The sequence below is a fragment of the Eucyclogobius newberryi genome, unplaced genomic scaffold, assembly GCF_026437365.1.
Source record: "Eucyclogobius newberryi isolate DKJ021-1_F unplaced genomic scaffold, fEucNew1.0.hap1 SCAF_3, whole genome shotgun sequence".
In the NCBI taxonomy this organism is placed as follows: Eukaryota; Metazoa; Chordata; class Actinopteri; order Gobiiformes; family Gobiidae; genus Eucyclogobius; species Eucyclogobius newberryi.
Window position 1 is genome coordinate 4,977,080 of NW_027315945.1, and position 15,143 is coordinate 4,992,222.

The 15,143-nt window shown below is 46.5% G+C and overlaps 1 protein-coding gene across 1 annotated transcript in view; it reads left to right on the forward strand.

Moving 5' to 3' along the window:
• The window catches only part of rftn1b (raftlin, lipid raft linker 1b), a 171,708-nt gene that overhangs the window by 122,813 nt on the left and 33,752 nt on the right, over positions 1-15,143 (forward strand). Inside the window, exon 4 of the mRNA XM_072460801.1 lies at positions 7,167-7,458. Within this exon, the coding sequence (XP_072316902.1) occupies positions 7,167-7,458 (292 nt within the window). The remainder of the gene's footprint in view (positions 1-7,166; positions 7,459-15,143) is intronic.

Below are 15,143 nucleotides of genomic sequence, written 5' to 3' on the forward strand. Positions count from 1 at the left end.
TTGTCCTGAATCGACACTTTGGAGTCTTATTTAAATATAATAAATGTATCTTTAAACTGACCATTAGAATCTTGTTTTAGTAACAAAGAAATTCAACCTTTTTTAAAGTTTCAGTCAAACAACCTGTTTCATAAGAATAATTATAACTCAAAAGTAATGGTTTCTTTACTTCTTTCAGTTTTTCCTTGTTGAAAAGACATGACGGCTGCAGATAATCCCTCCTCACGTATGAGACCGTCACATACATGTTTTTCTTATTTATTTCATTTTCCTTCATAATTTCCTGGGGGGAAATGTATATTCTCAGGAGGATTTACCTGATGTGAAAATATATTCTTTAAGTAATTTTCCATTTCTTTTAGTATTGCAGCCTGTGTAGACAATATAGTCCTATTTTTAAAAGTACCTTAGATACATTCTTTTTAGAAAGGTTTTTATTTGAAAACTCAGAAAAACTTTTTCATCCATATTGCCCTTTTATAATCATAACTTTTAATCAAGCGCTTTTCTTCCAGATCAGCCAACTCTGTTTAACTGTTATCACATTGCTCATTAGTTGAATCTACATTTTCATCAATTACTTTTTCCAAGTCTTCAAACTCTTTCTTTAATTTTGATTAACTTTCAGTTGTTTCCTTTTCCATGAAGAGTGGGCATTAGCATATCCCCTAAAAGTACATTTGAAAGCTTCCCAGACTATGAGAGGGTTTACAGATCCTTTATTCTATTTTTTAAAAATCACAAATTAAGTGTTTTGTTTTTTCCTGAAGTACCATTTGATTAAATTTCCAATCTCCAGGTCCACGTGTGTTTTCTTCAATTGTACATTTTAGCCCCACACAATTGTGGTCCGGAATTTGTCTTCAATTGATATTGCTGATACTTTGTTTATTAAGGAGAATTATATCCAAAAATAATCTATATGACTCGCCTGTTTCTGTTCCTGCTGGATTCTTTGTGAGGGTACGCACAGTCTCACATGCACATATAAACCCTCCACGTGCCCGTTTGTGCTCACACACCATCACGCACACACTCAGCAGACTAGTTATACTACATTAAACATGGCTCGTCAGTTCTGATGGCCTCCCTCAGCCCTCCCCTTCTCTGAGCCCCTCCCCTGCTCTCTTGAGGTCCGCACGTCCCCTTTGTTGAAGCCATTTTGTCACCGTTTGATTGGGGTTAACTTGGATCACGCTGGGGGTTACATTTGGGAAGTAGGTGACCTATATTTAATGTAGCCACCAGGGCGCAGTGTGGGGGAAAGTCTATACTAACACACAGGTGTCATGGTGCGAGGTGTTTGGGTGACAGGAGGTCACTCTCATAGAACCGGGTGGTAGGGCTGGGTATTGCCAAGACCCTCGCGATACGATACATATCCCAATACATTTTTGAAAAAAAGGGTCTTAAAAATGTCATGTTTATCCACCAAACACTTATTTATAAATCCATTCTGCTCTAATAACTTCAGACATCCAACTGATCCAAATAGAAATATAAGGAGCACATTCTAGTAAAGTATTGTATGTTTCATGGTCTGAACCTGCTGCAGCAGCATCTTCTGCACAGATCAGTGTCTGATCAGGTCCACAGCTCCTTCTCACCTCGACCCAGAGGAGCAGATCAAAAGTACTATTCCACCTCGTTTAAAGCCTACGGGCCACACAAATTAAAAAAAAAAAAAAATGTATTCTGTGACTCCGTCTCGGAGCACAACTCTCCCGGGTGATCGATCCTCCACTTTTCTCCAGTATTCTTCCCTTTGTGCCATTCATCCATTTCACATTTTTCTCCATATGGTGTATATGGTCTTGGAGCACCTCCTTGAGCTGCTTTTTTATGTGAGAATCTATCCAAAGTTGGACTATGTCAGGACAATCTGGATATTGAAGTGTGTTAGGCCTGGATCCCCGGCACCCAGCAGCGACAGAAGCTGTCGTTACACCCTCTTTTCTTTAGAATCTGAATCAGAAAAAGGTTTATTGCGTTTGTCATTGAACAAAGTGTGCGAACATAGGAACTTGTTTCACCTTTACATTTCTTACTGACCTGGTGGTGCCTCAAACTGCTCTTGGTGTGCTCCTGGTGCTTCAGAGTGTGCTCCTGGTGCCTCAGCGTGTGCTCCTGGTGCCTCAGCGTGTGCTCCTGGTGCCTCAGCGTGTGCTCCTGGTGCCTCAGCGTGTGCTCCTGGTGCCTCAGCGTGTGCTCCTGGTGCCTCAGCATGTGCTCCTGGTGCTTCAGCGTGTGCTCCTGGTGCTTCAGCGTGTGCTCCTGGTGCTTCAGCGTGTGCTCCTGGTGCTTCAATGTGCTCCTGGTGCTTCAATGTGCTCCTGGTGCTTCAGCTTGTGCTCCTGGTGCTTCAGCTTGTGCTCCTGGTGCTTCAATGTGCTCCTGGTGCTTCAGCGTGTGCTCCTGGTGCTTCAGCGTGTGCTCCTGGTGCTTCAATGTGCTCCTGATGCTTCAATGTGCTCCTGGTGCTTCAATGTGCTCCTGATGCTTCAATGTGCTCCTGGTGCTTCAGCATGTGCTCCTGATGCTTCAATGTGCTCCTGGTGCTTCAGCATGTGCTCCTGATGCTTCAATGTGCTCCTGATGCTTCAATGTGCTCCTGATGCTTCAATGTGCTCCTGGTGCTTCAATGTGCTCCTGGTGCTTCAATGTGCTCCTGGTGCTTCAGCATGTGCTCCTGGTGCTTCAGCTTGTGCTCCTGGTGCTTCAGCGTGTGCTCCTGGTGCTTCAGCGTGTGCTCCTGGTGCCTCAGTGTGCTCCTGGTGCTTCAATGTGCTCCTGGTGCTTCAGCATGTGCTCCTGGTGCTTCAGCATGTGCTCCTGATGCTTCAATGTGCTCCTGATGCTTCAATGTGCTCCTGGTGCTTCAATGTGCTCCTGGTGCTTCAATGTGCTCCTGGTGCTTCAGCATGTGCTCCTGGTGCTTCAGCTTGTGCTCCTGGTGCTTCAGCGTGTGCTCCTGGTGCTTCAGCGTGTGCTCCTGGTGCTTCAGCGTGTGCTCCTGGTGCCTCAGTGTGCTCCTGGTGCTTCAATGTGCTCCTGGTGCTTCAGCGTGTGCTCCTGGTGCTTCAGCATGTGCTCCTGGTGCTTCAATGTGCTCCTGATGCTTCAATGTGCTCCTGGTGCTTCAGCATGTGCTCCTGATGCTTCAATGTGCTCCTGATGCTTCAATGTGCTCCTGGTGCTTCAGCATGTGCTCCTGATGCTTCAATGTGCTCCTGGTGCTTCAATGTGCTCCTGGTGCTTCAGCATGTGCTCCTGGTGCTTCAGCTTGTGCTCCTGGTGCTTCAGCGTGTGCTCCTGGTGCTTCAGCGTGTGCTCCTGGTGCTTCAGCGTGTGCTCCTGGTGCCTCAGTGTGCTCTCAGTGTGAAGGGACACCACCTGCTTGTCACCATGGAGATGTATAGTAATATATAGATGTTTGTCCGTAATATTCCACTGTATATTTTCAAACTCTTGTATCCTTCATAATATATTTGTGTGGTAAATGTTTGATGACTGTGGTCGCAAGGTCTCCGGTACCTGTCTGAACCTGCTGCAGCAGCATCTTCTGCACAGATCAGTGTCTGATCAGGTCCACAGCTCCTTCTCACCTCGACCCAGAGGAGCAGATCAAAAGTACTATTCCACCTCGTTTAAAGCCTACGGGCCACACAGCACTATTTACCGGTCGGTCTACGTTCCTGCCCTCACCTATGGTCATGAGCTTTGGGTAGTGACCGAAAGAACAAGATCGCGGATACAAGCGGTCGAAATGAGTTTCCTCCGCCGTGTGGCTGGGCGCTCCCTTAGAGATAGGGTGAGGAGCTCGGCCACACGGGGGGAGCTCGGAGTAGAGCCGCTGCTCCTCCACGTCGAGAGGAGCCAGCTGAGGTGGCTCGGGCATCTGTTCCGGATGCCTCCTGGGCGCCTCCCTTGGGAGGTGTTTCAGGCATGTCCCACCGGGAAGAGGCCCCTGCTCAGACTGCTGCCCCCGCGACCCGGCCCTGGATAAAGCGGCAGAAGATGGATGGATGTTTGATGACACGTTTCAATTCCTAATGAATTTCATTTGCTCAAACACATTAAACGTTAACACGTTTCAATGTGAAATAGTTCACTGTCCTCATCTTTCAGATATGAGGAAGCACAGATATGAAACACTACGGCTGCAAATGATGGAGCTGCTTTTCCAATTTCATTTCATACTCAATAACCTGATTTTGATTTGGTCGGCTCATGACAAGGGGCCGAGGAGAGAGAGGGGGAGAGGAGCGAGGGAGAAGAAAGGGGGGTACGAGAGCTTGGAGAGCGTAAAGAAAGTGAGGAAGGAAGAAGAGAGAAAGAGGGTTAGTGAGGAGAAACCAAGAGAGGAAGAAAGAGCGAGGGGATTGAGAGTGGAGAAGAAAGAGGAGGAGAATATAAAGGGAGAAAGAAGAGAGGAAAGAGAGGGAGGGAGGAAGAAAAGGACAGTAATGAGAGAGGGGAGAGAGAGAGAGTGAGAAGAACAATTATAGTGGGAGGGAGGAGAAAAAGAGGAGTGGGAGGAGAGAGAGAGGGGGTCAGAGAGGATGGAGGTAGGAGTGAAGGAGAAGAAAGAGAAAGGGTCGGGGAGAAAAGAAAAGAGAATTGTAGCAGGTAGGGAGGATGGATTGAGGAAAAAGAGAGTAACTTTAGAGGAGAAAAGAAGAGTGGAAGAGAAGGGGAAGGGGGAGACAAAGAGGGAGGAAATAGAGGTAATAGTGAGGTAGATAGAGAAAGAGACAGAAAGAGAAAAGAGGGAGAGAATGGGACAGAAGAAGAAAGAGGAGACAGAATAGGGAGGACTGAGGGAAGTGAGTGAGGAGAAGAAGGGAGAGTTGTATATTACATGCAGTGACAGGCCGTGGTTCAATCTGAGGAATTACTCAAACCTCAAAGAGCCACTAAACCCTCGTGGCAGAACCTTTTTCACCCAAAAGCAAAATTAGAAAAAGGCTCCTCTGTGGGCAGTGCAACCGGGAGGTTTGGGGTATTGTGGAGCAGAGACAAGTCGCCGGCTCAATGCGACGCCTCCGTTTTGCCTGACAGGCGTAGCGGCCGAGGCAGTGACAGCTAACGCGGCGCTAGCATGACAAAGCCTCCCATGTATTTTGTATTTCACTCATGATTCTACAGTATCAAATGCACTACAGATATTACCACTGCATTTAGCTGATCATTTGACCAGCAGATGGTTGTTCATGTTCAGATACTGTAGCAAAGGCACCATGAAGGGGTCCTCCACTTCACCCTGCAGCATCTGGACCCCGGGAACCTGTGCCAGGATCCTGTTTGTGGCCTTCAACACCATCCTCCTGCTCTGCTCCTGAAAATGTTCCTAGTTTGTGAATTGTGTTCACTGACAACGCTTCAGTTAGTATCATCAACAATTCATTTCACGTCACGTTTCAAGTCTCAGTATGAAAGGCAGATTTTAAAGAAGACGTAAAATGACTGCAATCTGTTTGTCAAACGCATATTTTTGTTCTAAAATATTTAGAAGGATTTTTATATATATATATATATATATATATATAAAAGCCATTCTTATTAAAGTAGTGATGGTGTTGGTGTATGTGAAAGAGCAACACAAAGTGACACACAATTGTGAAGTGGAAGGAAAATTTAATTAATTTAACGTTTTACAGGAAAGTGCAACTACTGCAAAAGTATTCAGCCTCCAAAAATGTCCCAAACTTTGAGCATCTCACAGAACACTGTTCAACCAGTCATCTGGAAATGAAAAGAAAATTGCACAACAATAAACCTATAAAGACATGGCCGTCCACCAAAACGTACACGCCAAACAAGGGTAGCTCTGATCAGAGATGCAGCCAAGAGGCCTCTGGGAACTCTGGAGGAGCTGCAGAGATCTGTCCCAGGGACAACTGTCAGTCATGCACTACACCAATCTGGGCTTTATGGAAGAGGGGCAAGAAGAAGACATTGTTGAAAAACACAAGTCATAAGAAGTCCAGTTTGCAGTTTGCCAGAAGACATGTGAGGGACACAGCAGCAGCAGCAGCACCAGCAGCAGCAGCAGCAGCAGCACCAGCAGCAGCAGCAGCAGCAGCACCAGCAGCAGCACTAGCACCAGCAGCAGCACCAGCAGCAGCAGCAGCACCAGCAGCAGCAGCACCAGCAGCAGCACTAGCACCAGCAGCAGCACCAGCAGCAGCAGCAGCACCAGCAGCACCAGCACCAGCAGCAGCACTAGCACCAGCAGCAGCACCAGCAGCAGCAGCAGCACCAGCAGCAGCAGCAGCAGCAGCAGCACCAGCAGCAGCAGCAGCAGCAGCACCAGCAGCAGCAGCACCAGCAGCACTAGCAGCAGCAGCAGCAGCAGCAGCAGCAGCAGCAGCAGCATCAGGCTGTGGGCTGCTTGTCTTCAGCAGGGACAGGGAAGCTGCTCAGAGCTGATGGAAGAAAACCTGTTGGAGTCTGCAAAAGACTTGAGACTGGGGCAGAGGTTTGCCTTCAAGACAACAACCCTACCAAGTTCTGCCCTACGCACTACGCGTTATGTGCATAATGGAACTGGCCTCTTCTGAGTTCTCAGAGTAGATCCACAGATTGAGAATGACTTTGTATGAGAGACAGTGTCCAGATTACTACAAGTGAATATGTTTGTACGATGGAACGCTCCTGGACAATTACACTGACATGTTTTATATTTCCATTGATTCATGCTCATAGCCATTTCTCAACAATAAAAAAGTAAATGACAATCAGATGTGACATAATACGCTATGTTTGTGATTTCATTAGTTTAGACAATCAGTTGGATTGATTTAAAAAGGATTTAAAAAGGAGTTGGACTCTGAAAACACGTTACCCTTTGTGGCTAGGTGTTTTTTTATTACATTTGTTATTTAGTTAATTTGATTGTATTTCTGTTTCTGTAATTTCTTTATGATTTTAATGCATTTTTCCTGCTGTGAAGCACTTTGAATTGCCTTGTGTATGAAATGTGCTCTACAAATAAACTTGCCTTGCCTTGCCTCTATTTATGTGATATATTTAATTTTTTATTGTTAAAAAGCATAATATGACCTTTTTAATTTTACACAAAAAATGATTTGGGATCAATCTTTCATCACTAACTCTTGCACTAAGTGGTATCCTCAAACTGTCCCTTCTTCTCTGTCCTTCAGCACATCCAGGATGCCGCAGATCAAGGTGTCATGTTTGTGGGGTTCATCCAGGAGGCTTACGGCGCCCCCTGCAGGAGAGAAGCAGACACGCCGTCCCTCTCTCTGTCACTACACTCCAGTCCCAGCTCTGTCCTGGGCTCCCTGTGCAGCAGCGGGGCCCTGGATACCCCCTACAAGGCCCCCCACAGCCCTGTCCATGAGGAGAGCGCCCCCTGTGGCTCCGAGGAGGGAACGCCCCGGCTCAACAACAACATGGCCTCCACCAAGGCCATGCCAGATCGCTTCGGCAATGGTAAGACTGTTTGGCTAGTTTGGAGGTCTAAACTAGGTTTGGTCATTGAGAACAATGTTCCTCTTGAGAACCAGTTCTGTTTAACAATCCATCACTTGAGAGTCCTATGCCTGCTCACATGGCGAGTACCACCGAGCGGTACTCGCAGCCCACTTACATGAGCTGGTACGGAGACACTTATACCAATCTGCTCCAAACTCAACCAGTGGAAACAAGCCTATTATGAGATTGTAATGGCACAACTAACGGAGCACTGCAGTCTGCCGGTCAACACTTGCTGGAGGCCCCTAGGACCATAAGTAGACAGTGGGGTCACTTGTTTGCCTCATTCAAGCCTAAGCTAAAGACTTACGGTATTTGTTTACAATTGAACCCAACAGGAGGACCTTGAGACACTGAAGGATGGGTCAAATGCAGAGCACGTCATAAGGCGCTGGTACAGCTGGCAGCCCAGTGTGAACGCTCTCTCTTCTTTCTCACACTTATTGTGCTTTATCTCCTATATTTTGTAAATATAGTTAGTATATTTTTTCTATTTTACTGTACGATAGGGACACGCGCTGGAATAGCTTTTTAATTCAACTGTTTTTGACTTTTTTCGGCTAGATTTGAGCGTTTTTCGTTGCGTTCGTTGTGTTGTTGTGACGTGAGCTAGCTCCGAGCGGTCCCAGAGGATTTATAGGGACAGTAGCGTCTTGATTTTCACAGAGACCTGGTTAACATGCCAGACTCTATTGTAGGTTTGGACAATTTTCATCTGCTGCGGGCGGACAGAACGAGAGAATGCGGAAAGAAAAGAGGTGGAGGTCTGGCGGTGTATGTGAACACGAGCTGGTTCAAACCCGAACACTGCACAGTGAGGGAGCAGCTATGTAACAAGGATATTGAACTATTGGCTATTGGCATGAGGCCATATTATCTGCCCCGGGAGTTCTCACATGTGATTTTGATCGCAGTCTATGTGGCCCCGTCTGCCAATGCTGAATATGCTTGTGAAGCACTGCTCTCCTCCACTTGTAGGCTGCAAACACAGCACCCACAGGCTCTTTACCTCGTCTTTGGTGACTTTAACCACGCTTCTCCCACTTCTGTTCTACCAACATACACCCAGTATGTTACCTGCCCCACCAGAGAGAATAGAACATTGGACTTGTTTTTTGCCAACACCAAGGAGGCTTATTCCTCTTCCCCCCTCCCTCCCCTAGGCAGCTCGGACCACAACCTTGTACATCTGAGGCCTGTGTATGAACCCATCGTGCGCAGGCAGCCTGTGGTGTCCCGTGAGGATGTGGTCTGCTGAGAGCGAGGAAGCTCTTAGGGACTGCTTCAGCACCACTGTCTGGACTGAGCTCTATGGCCCACATGGGAAGGACATCAACACCATCACAGAGTGCATCACGGACTACATCAACTTCTGTTTTGAGAACATTGTTCCCTCCCGGACGGTGCGGTGTTTTCCAAACAACAAGCCATGGATTAACCGTGAACTGAAGGCTCCGCTGAAGGAGAAGAAGAGAGCCTTCAGGTCAGGGAACAAGGAGGAGCTGAGGACTGTGCAGAAGGAGCTGAGGAGGAAGATCAGGCAGGCTGAGGCCGGCTACAAGAGGAGGATGGAGGAGCAGCTGCAGCAAAAGAACATTCAGGGAGTGTGGAGGAGCCTGAAGACCATCTCGGGCTTCAAAACCCCCCCTGCCCAGACAGAGGGGGATCTACAGTGGGTGAATGATTTAAATGCTCACTTCTTGAGGTTTGATCGGTCACCCGCCACTCCCCCTGCACAGCTGCATGCTCCCTCTTCCACAGCTGGACAATGCCCTGCATCTGTTCCTCTTCGCTTATCTGCCCCGGACCATCAGCTCCCCACTTCGCCTGGACTCACCCATCCCCCCAGCACACGGTCCCCCTGCCAACCACTGACTGTCACAGCAGCACAGGTGAGGAGTGAGCTGAAGAGGATTAAAGTGAGGAAGGCAGCAGGACCTGATGGCATCAGCCCCATGCTCCTTAAGTCCTGCAGATGAACTGTGTGGAGTTATGGAGCATGTCTTCAACATGAGCCTGAAGCTGAGGGTGGTACCACAGGTCTGGAAGACCTCCTGTCTGGTACCTGTGCCTAAGACACCGCGCCCCAAAGACCTCAACAGCTTCAGGCCAGTGGCTCTCACGTCCCACCTGATGAAGACACTGGAGCGGCTGGTCCTGGACCACCTCCGCTCCACCGTGAGCTCAGCCATGGACCCGCTGCAGTTTGCATATCGGTCTGGCATCGGGGTGGAGGACGCCGTCATCTCCCTGCTGCACCGCTCTCTCTCTCACCTGGAAAAGCCTGGCAGCTCTGTGAGGATCCTGTTCTTTGATCTCTCCTGCGCCTTCAACACCATCCAGCCGCTGCTCCTGAGGGACAAGCTGGAGACGGCTGGTGTGGAGTATGACCTGGCAGAGTGGATCCTGGACTACCTCACAGACCGACCCCAGTTTGTGAGAGCCCGGAACTGTGTGTCTGACACTCGGACCTGCAGTGTGGGGGCGCCCCAGGGCACTGTCCTCGCGCCCTTTCTCTTCACCCTTTACACTGCAGACTTCAGACATGACACGGACAGCTGTGTCCTGCAGAAGTTCTCTGATGACTCTGCCATCATCGGACTCATCACGGACGACGATGACGAGGAGTACAGAGGACTGGCGCAGGACTTTGTGGACTGGTGTCAGCGGAACCACCTCCTCATCAACGCGGGGAAGACCAAGGAGATGGTGGTGGATTTCCGCAGACGCCACCCCACTGCCCCCTCACCAGTGAACATCCAGGGACGGGACATTGAGAGAGTGGACTCATACAAGTACCTGGGTGTTCATCTGAACCACAAACTGGACTGGACTCATAACACAGACGCACTGTACAGGAAGAGCCAGAGTCGGCTCTACCTCCTGAGGAGACTCAGGTCTTTTGGAGTGACAGGGCCGCTCCTGAAGACCTTCTCTGACTCTGTGGTGGCATCAGCCCTCCTGTACGGTGTGGCCTGCTGGAGCAGCAGCATCACAGAGAGGGAGAGGAAGAGGCTGGACAGAGTCACCAAGAAGTCCAGCTCCGTCCTGGGCTGTGCTCTGGACTCGGTGCAGGAGGTGGGGGACAGGAGGGTCCTGGCTAGATTCACATCTATGCTGGACCATGAGTGTCACCCCCTGCAGGACACTCTGTCCGCTCTGGAGAGCAGCTTCAGTGAGAGACTGATCCAGCCTCGCTGTGTGAAGGAAAGGTTCCGTAGGTCTTTCCTTCCTGCTGCTGTCAGACTTTATAACAAACACTGTTAGTACTGAACACTCGCAATACTGACCTAACCTAATACTGATGTGCAATTCTGTCATATGTGCAATTGCTGTTGGAATTCATGTGCAATCTATGTGCCGTCGTGACACATATTCATGTGCAATTACTGTCGGGATCACATGCAATGGTATTTATGTATTTATGTATTTATTTATTTGTCTATGGGAGTTTTTTATTTATTTATAGGAGATCTTCTACTGAAAGTGTTTTTCAGACTTCCTATAAGTGATCTGTTCTTCTGTATCTACCTCTGTATCTACCTGCGTTGCACCAATGAAATTTCCCCATGTGGGACAATAAAGGAATATCTTATCTTACGTACATTAGACATTAGAGGAGAGAGAGAAAAACTCGCTGCAGAGATTAAAACAATGTATGGTTGGCCCCAATGGAGATCTGGTCCAGGGGCCAGAAGAGTGAGGGCCGGCTCGACTTAACATCATCACAATCCATTCATTCGAACAAAGGAAAGGTCTGGCCCGGAGCACAGTAGCAATGGTAAGTGTCACCATGGCAACCGGCAAAACGAAAAATAACAACAAATGAGTCAAAAAGAGAAATGCAATAAATCAAGAGAAAATGAAGACTCGGGGCAGAGCCACACTGGGCTCTTGACAATCAGTGTGACCATCACACGCCGACCAAAGGCCTCAGATTAACAGTGTGACTTTTTTCATGGATGATACTGATTTATTTATTTTTTTGATCTAGAGCAGTCTTTAACCAGCAAGATCTGGCAATATTTTCCGTCAAAATGATGGGCCAATTTGGATGGAATTTAAAAACGACTGTGCGCCTTATATTCCAGTGCGCCATATATATGGATATATATATATATATATATATATATATATATATATATATATATATATATATATATATATATATATATATATATATATAGAATATAAGGTGCACAGTCGTTTTTAAATTCCATCCAAATTGGCCCATCATTTTGACGGAAAATATTGCCAGATGCATGACAGGGAATCAACTATTAGTCGTGCACTTCACAAATCTGGCCTTAATGGAAGAGTGGCAAGAAAAAGCCCTTGTTAAAAAACAGCCATAATAAGTTTGCAGTTTCTAGAACCATATGAGGGACACAGCGAACATGTGGAAGAAGGTGCTTTGGTCTGATCAGACCAACATTTTTTGGCCTTTCTGTGGTAGAAATCTAACGAAAGCAGGGAAGCTGTTCAGGGAAGCTGTTCAGGGAAGCTGTTCAGGGTTGATGGAATGATGTCTGGAGCCTCATACAGGAGAATCTTAGAAGAAAACCTGTTGAGACTTGACACTGGGGCGAAGCTTCACCTTCAGCAGGACAACGACATAAACATGAGAATGGCCTTGTCAAAGTTCAGACCAACTTAGAATCTGTGGAAAGATCTGCTTTTCACAAACGCTCTCCATCAAATCTGACTGAGCTTGAGCTGTTTTCAAAGAAGAATGAGCTAAATATCAGTCTGTAGATGAGCAAAGTTGGAAGACAAATCCCAAAAGACTTGCAGCTGTAACTGCAAAGAAAAGCTGTTCCATAACATTTGGACTCAGAGAGGCTGAATACTGCACGCTGCACATTTTTAGTCCACTTCAAAACTATGTGCCTCTTTGTGTTGCTCGACAAAATGTAGAAAAGTTCCACTGGGACGAGTACTTCTGCATACCCCTTTATTCTAAAAGTCTTTGTGTACTCAGTGTTCTCGCTGGGCTGAGGCTTGAGGATGGCGGTGGGACACCAAAACATTTCCCTCGATATAGAAAGCCAATATGATCACACTCCGCCACTTAGGAGCGGCGTATCGCTCGGTGCCCACTCCTCGCGGCCACTCGGTGCCCGCTGCCCAGCAGGCGGCGCGAGTTAACAACACCGCGCCGCCCGCGCCGCCCGCGCCGCCCGCGCCGCCCGCGCCGCCCGCGCCGCCCGCGCCGCCCAAATACGCAAGCGAGCGAGCGAGCGCGGCACCCTAAATGCCCGCGGCGCGCGCACGATTGTCTTAATATCTGGCGGTATCTTTTCAGCATGGCTGGTGCCAAACGCCCTCAGCGAGAACACTGGTACTGTACAGTAGAAATAATCATTTGGCTGGTTAAAAAAAATGCTTTTGAATAACTCTAAAGCTAAAATAAATCTTTCAATATTGTATAGCCAGTGCAACAGTGTGTGTGTATTTGTTCTTCTTCTTTTTTGGAAACACTTAACAATAGTAGTACTATACAGTACTTCATTCAACATTTTCACGACCGCAGGGTTTGAGATTTATGTCCGTTCTATATTTTTTAATCCCATTTAGAATGTTTGTCAATCAAAACGCAGGTAAGACCGTGGCAATATGTATCAGGTCGCCAGGGTAACATGCAGGCCATATTCGCCCCGGATACAATTTTAATAAGTCCCTCACAGGACGCTTTTCGTCCTTCGGCTCGGGCCTTATAATAATGGAAACTCTTTTTAAGACGAGGTGCACTTTTATCAGCGCCGTGTTTGATATGGCCGACTCCTTGTATGAATTGTTCAGTTGGTCCAATGATTTTCCAATTAAGTCCAAATGTATTTATTTTTCTAATTTCAGTCCTTTATTGTTGGCGCCATTTGTGTCATCCAATTTTTATGATGGCCTTTTCCTCAGCTGCAAAGAGTTTGCTCCAAAGATATCAAAGAGAGTTAGATATGAGTGATAGAATGGTGGGTCAGTTTGCATTTCCCTGTGACTGGTGAGCACTTTGACATGTGTTATGAAAAAATGGGATTCCCTCTTCCAACTGAATTCTTTCCAGACATGTGACTTTGTGGTTCTCTTTTGTGATGTACATTTATTTTCCTATTCTCCATCAGTCGAAACAAAATCACCTCCTCTTTCCAGTTTAGTTTTTAATACATTTAGAATGCTTTGTGTTAACTATGTGATCACCGGGACAGGCTGCAGTCACCGACGAGCCGTAACAGCAGCAAGCAATGAATGAATGGTTGTCCAGATCATTAATGCATTTATACAACTCAGATTTTATTGCCCTTGAAAGTTGAGCTTTATAAACCTTGATAAAAAATTCAGTCAGAGGGTTACAATGGCCATTGCTTTGTTTAATGTCTTGGTTATAAAAACTCCTTATTTGGAAATATCTGCTGTTTTTCCAAGCTAAAGAATTCCTTCAACACATAAAAACTTTTCAGTTGATTTTCTTTAATCTGATAAAAAAAAAAAAAACTTTGTACTTTTTGTTATCCAGACCTTAAACCTTCAGGTTGGTGCTGTTTGGTACAAAACCTGGTCACAAGCTTTACCAGGTTAAGATTTTAGTTTGTTTTGATTAGTTCTTTCCAAATCGTGAATTCAGATTTTACCTAGCAATTCTCAATTTCCTCCACATTCTTTAGGACATAATTGAGGTGAATATATGAGGCACCTTCCCTTCTTCAGGGACGTAATGGCTTCCTTCCCACTCTGAGGGACCTGAGCTCTTTTAAGGGCCCAGTTAAACGTGGATAAAAGCAAAGGGGTCTGTTTAATAAAAAAAAAAAATCTATTTTATTTATAAAGCACAATTCATACAAACTGCAATTCAAAGTGCTTTACAGTGTTTAAAACACAATTAAAAAAAATAAAAAAAAAACACAATGCAATTTATAAAAAATAAAAAAATATACGTCAGAGTAAAATAAAGAATAAAAATGATGTAGTATTTTAAAATATTAAAACCAGGTAAAATTATGTCAGTCATAGGCGCGGCTAAACAGAACCGTCTTTAGCTTAGATTTAAACACAGCCGGGGCGGGGCCGTCTCACAACTTTGAGGAGGCTATTCCAGACCTTTGACCCATAAACCTGGAACACAGATTCTCCGTGTCTGGTCTTGGCTCTGGCACCAGCAGGAGGCCAGTCCCTGAGGTCCTTAGAGTCTGAGATGATTCATATGGCACTAACATATCCAAGATGTACTTTGGTGCTAGGCCATGGAGAGACTTGTACACAAGCAGAGCTGCTTTAAAGTCTATTCTCTGAGCCACAGGGGGCAGTGCAGAGACCTGAGAACAGGACTAATGTGATGGTACTTCCTGGTTCTAGTCAGGACCCGAGCAGCAGCGTTCTGGATGAACTGCAGCTGTTTTACAGCTCGTTTGGAGAGACCAGTGAGCGGCCGTTACAGTCTAATCTACTGGAGACAAACGTATGGATAAGTCTCTCTAAATCTGGTTTAGACACTATAGGTTTAGACACTATAGGTTCCGTAGGTCTTTCCTTCCTGCTGCTGTCAGACTTTATAACAAACACTGTTAGTACTGAACACTCGCAATGCTGACCTAACCTAATACTGATGTGCAATTCTGTCATATGTGCAATTACTGTGAAATTCATGTGCA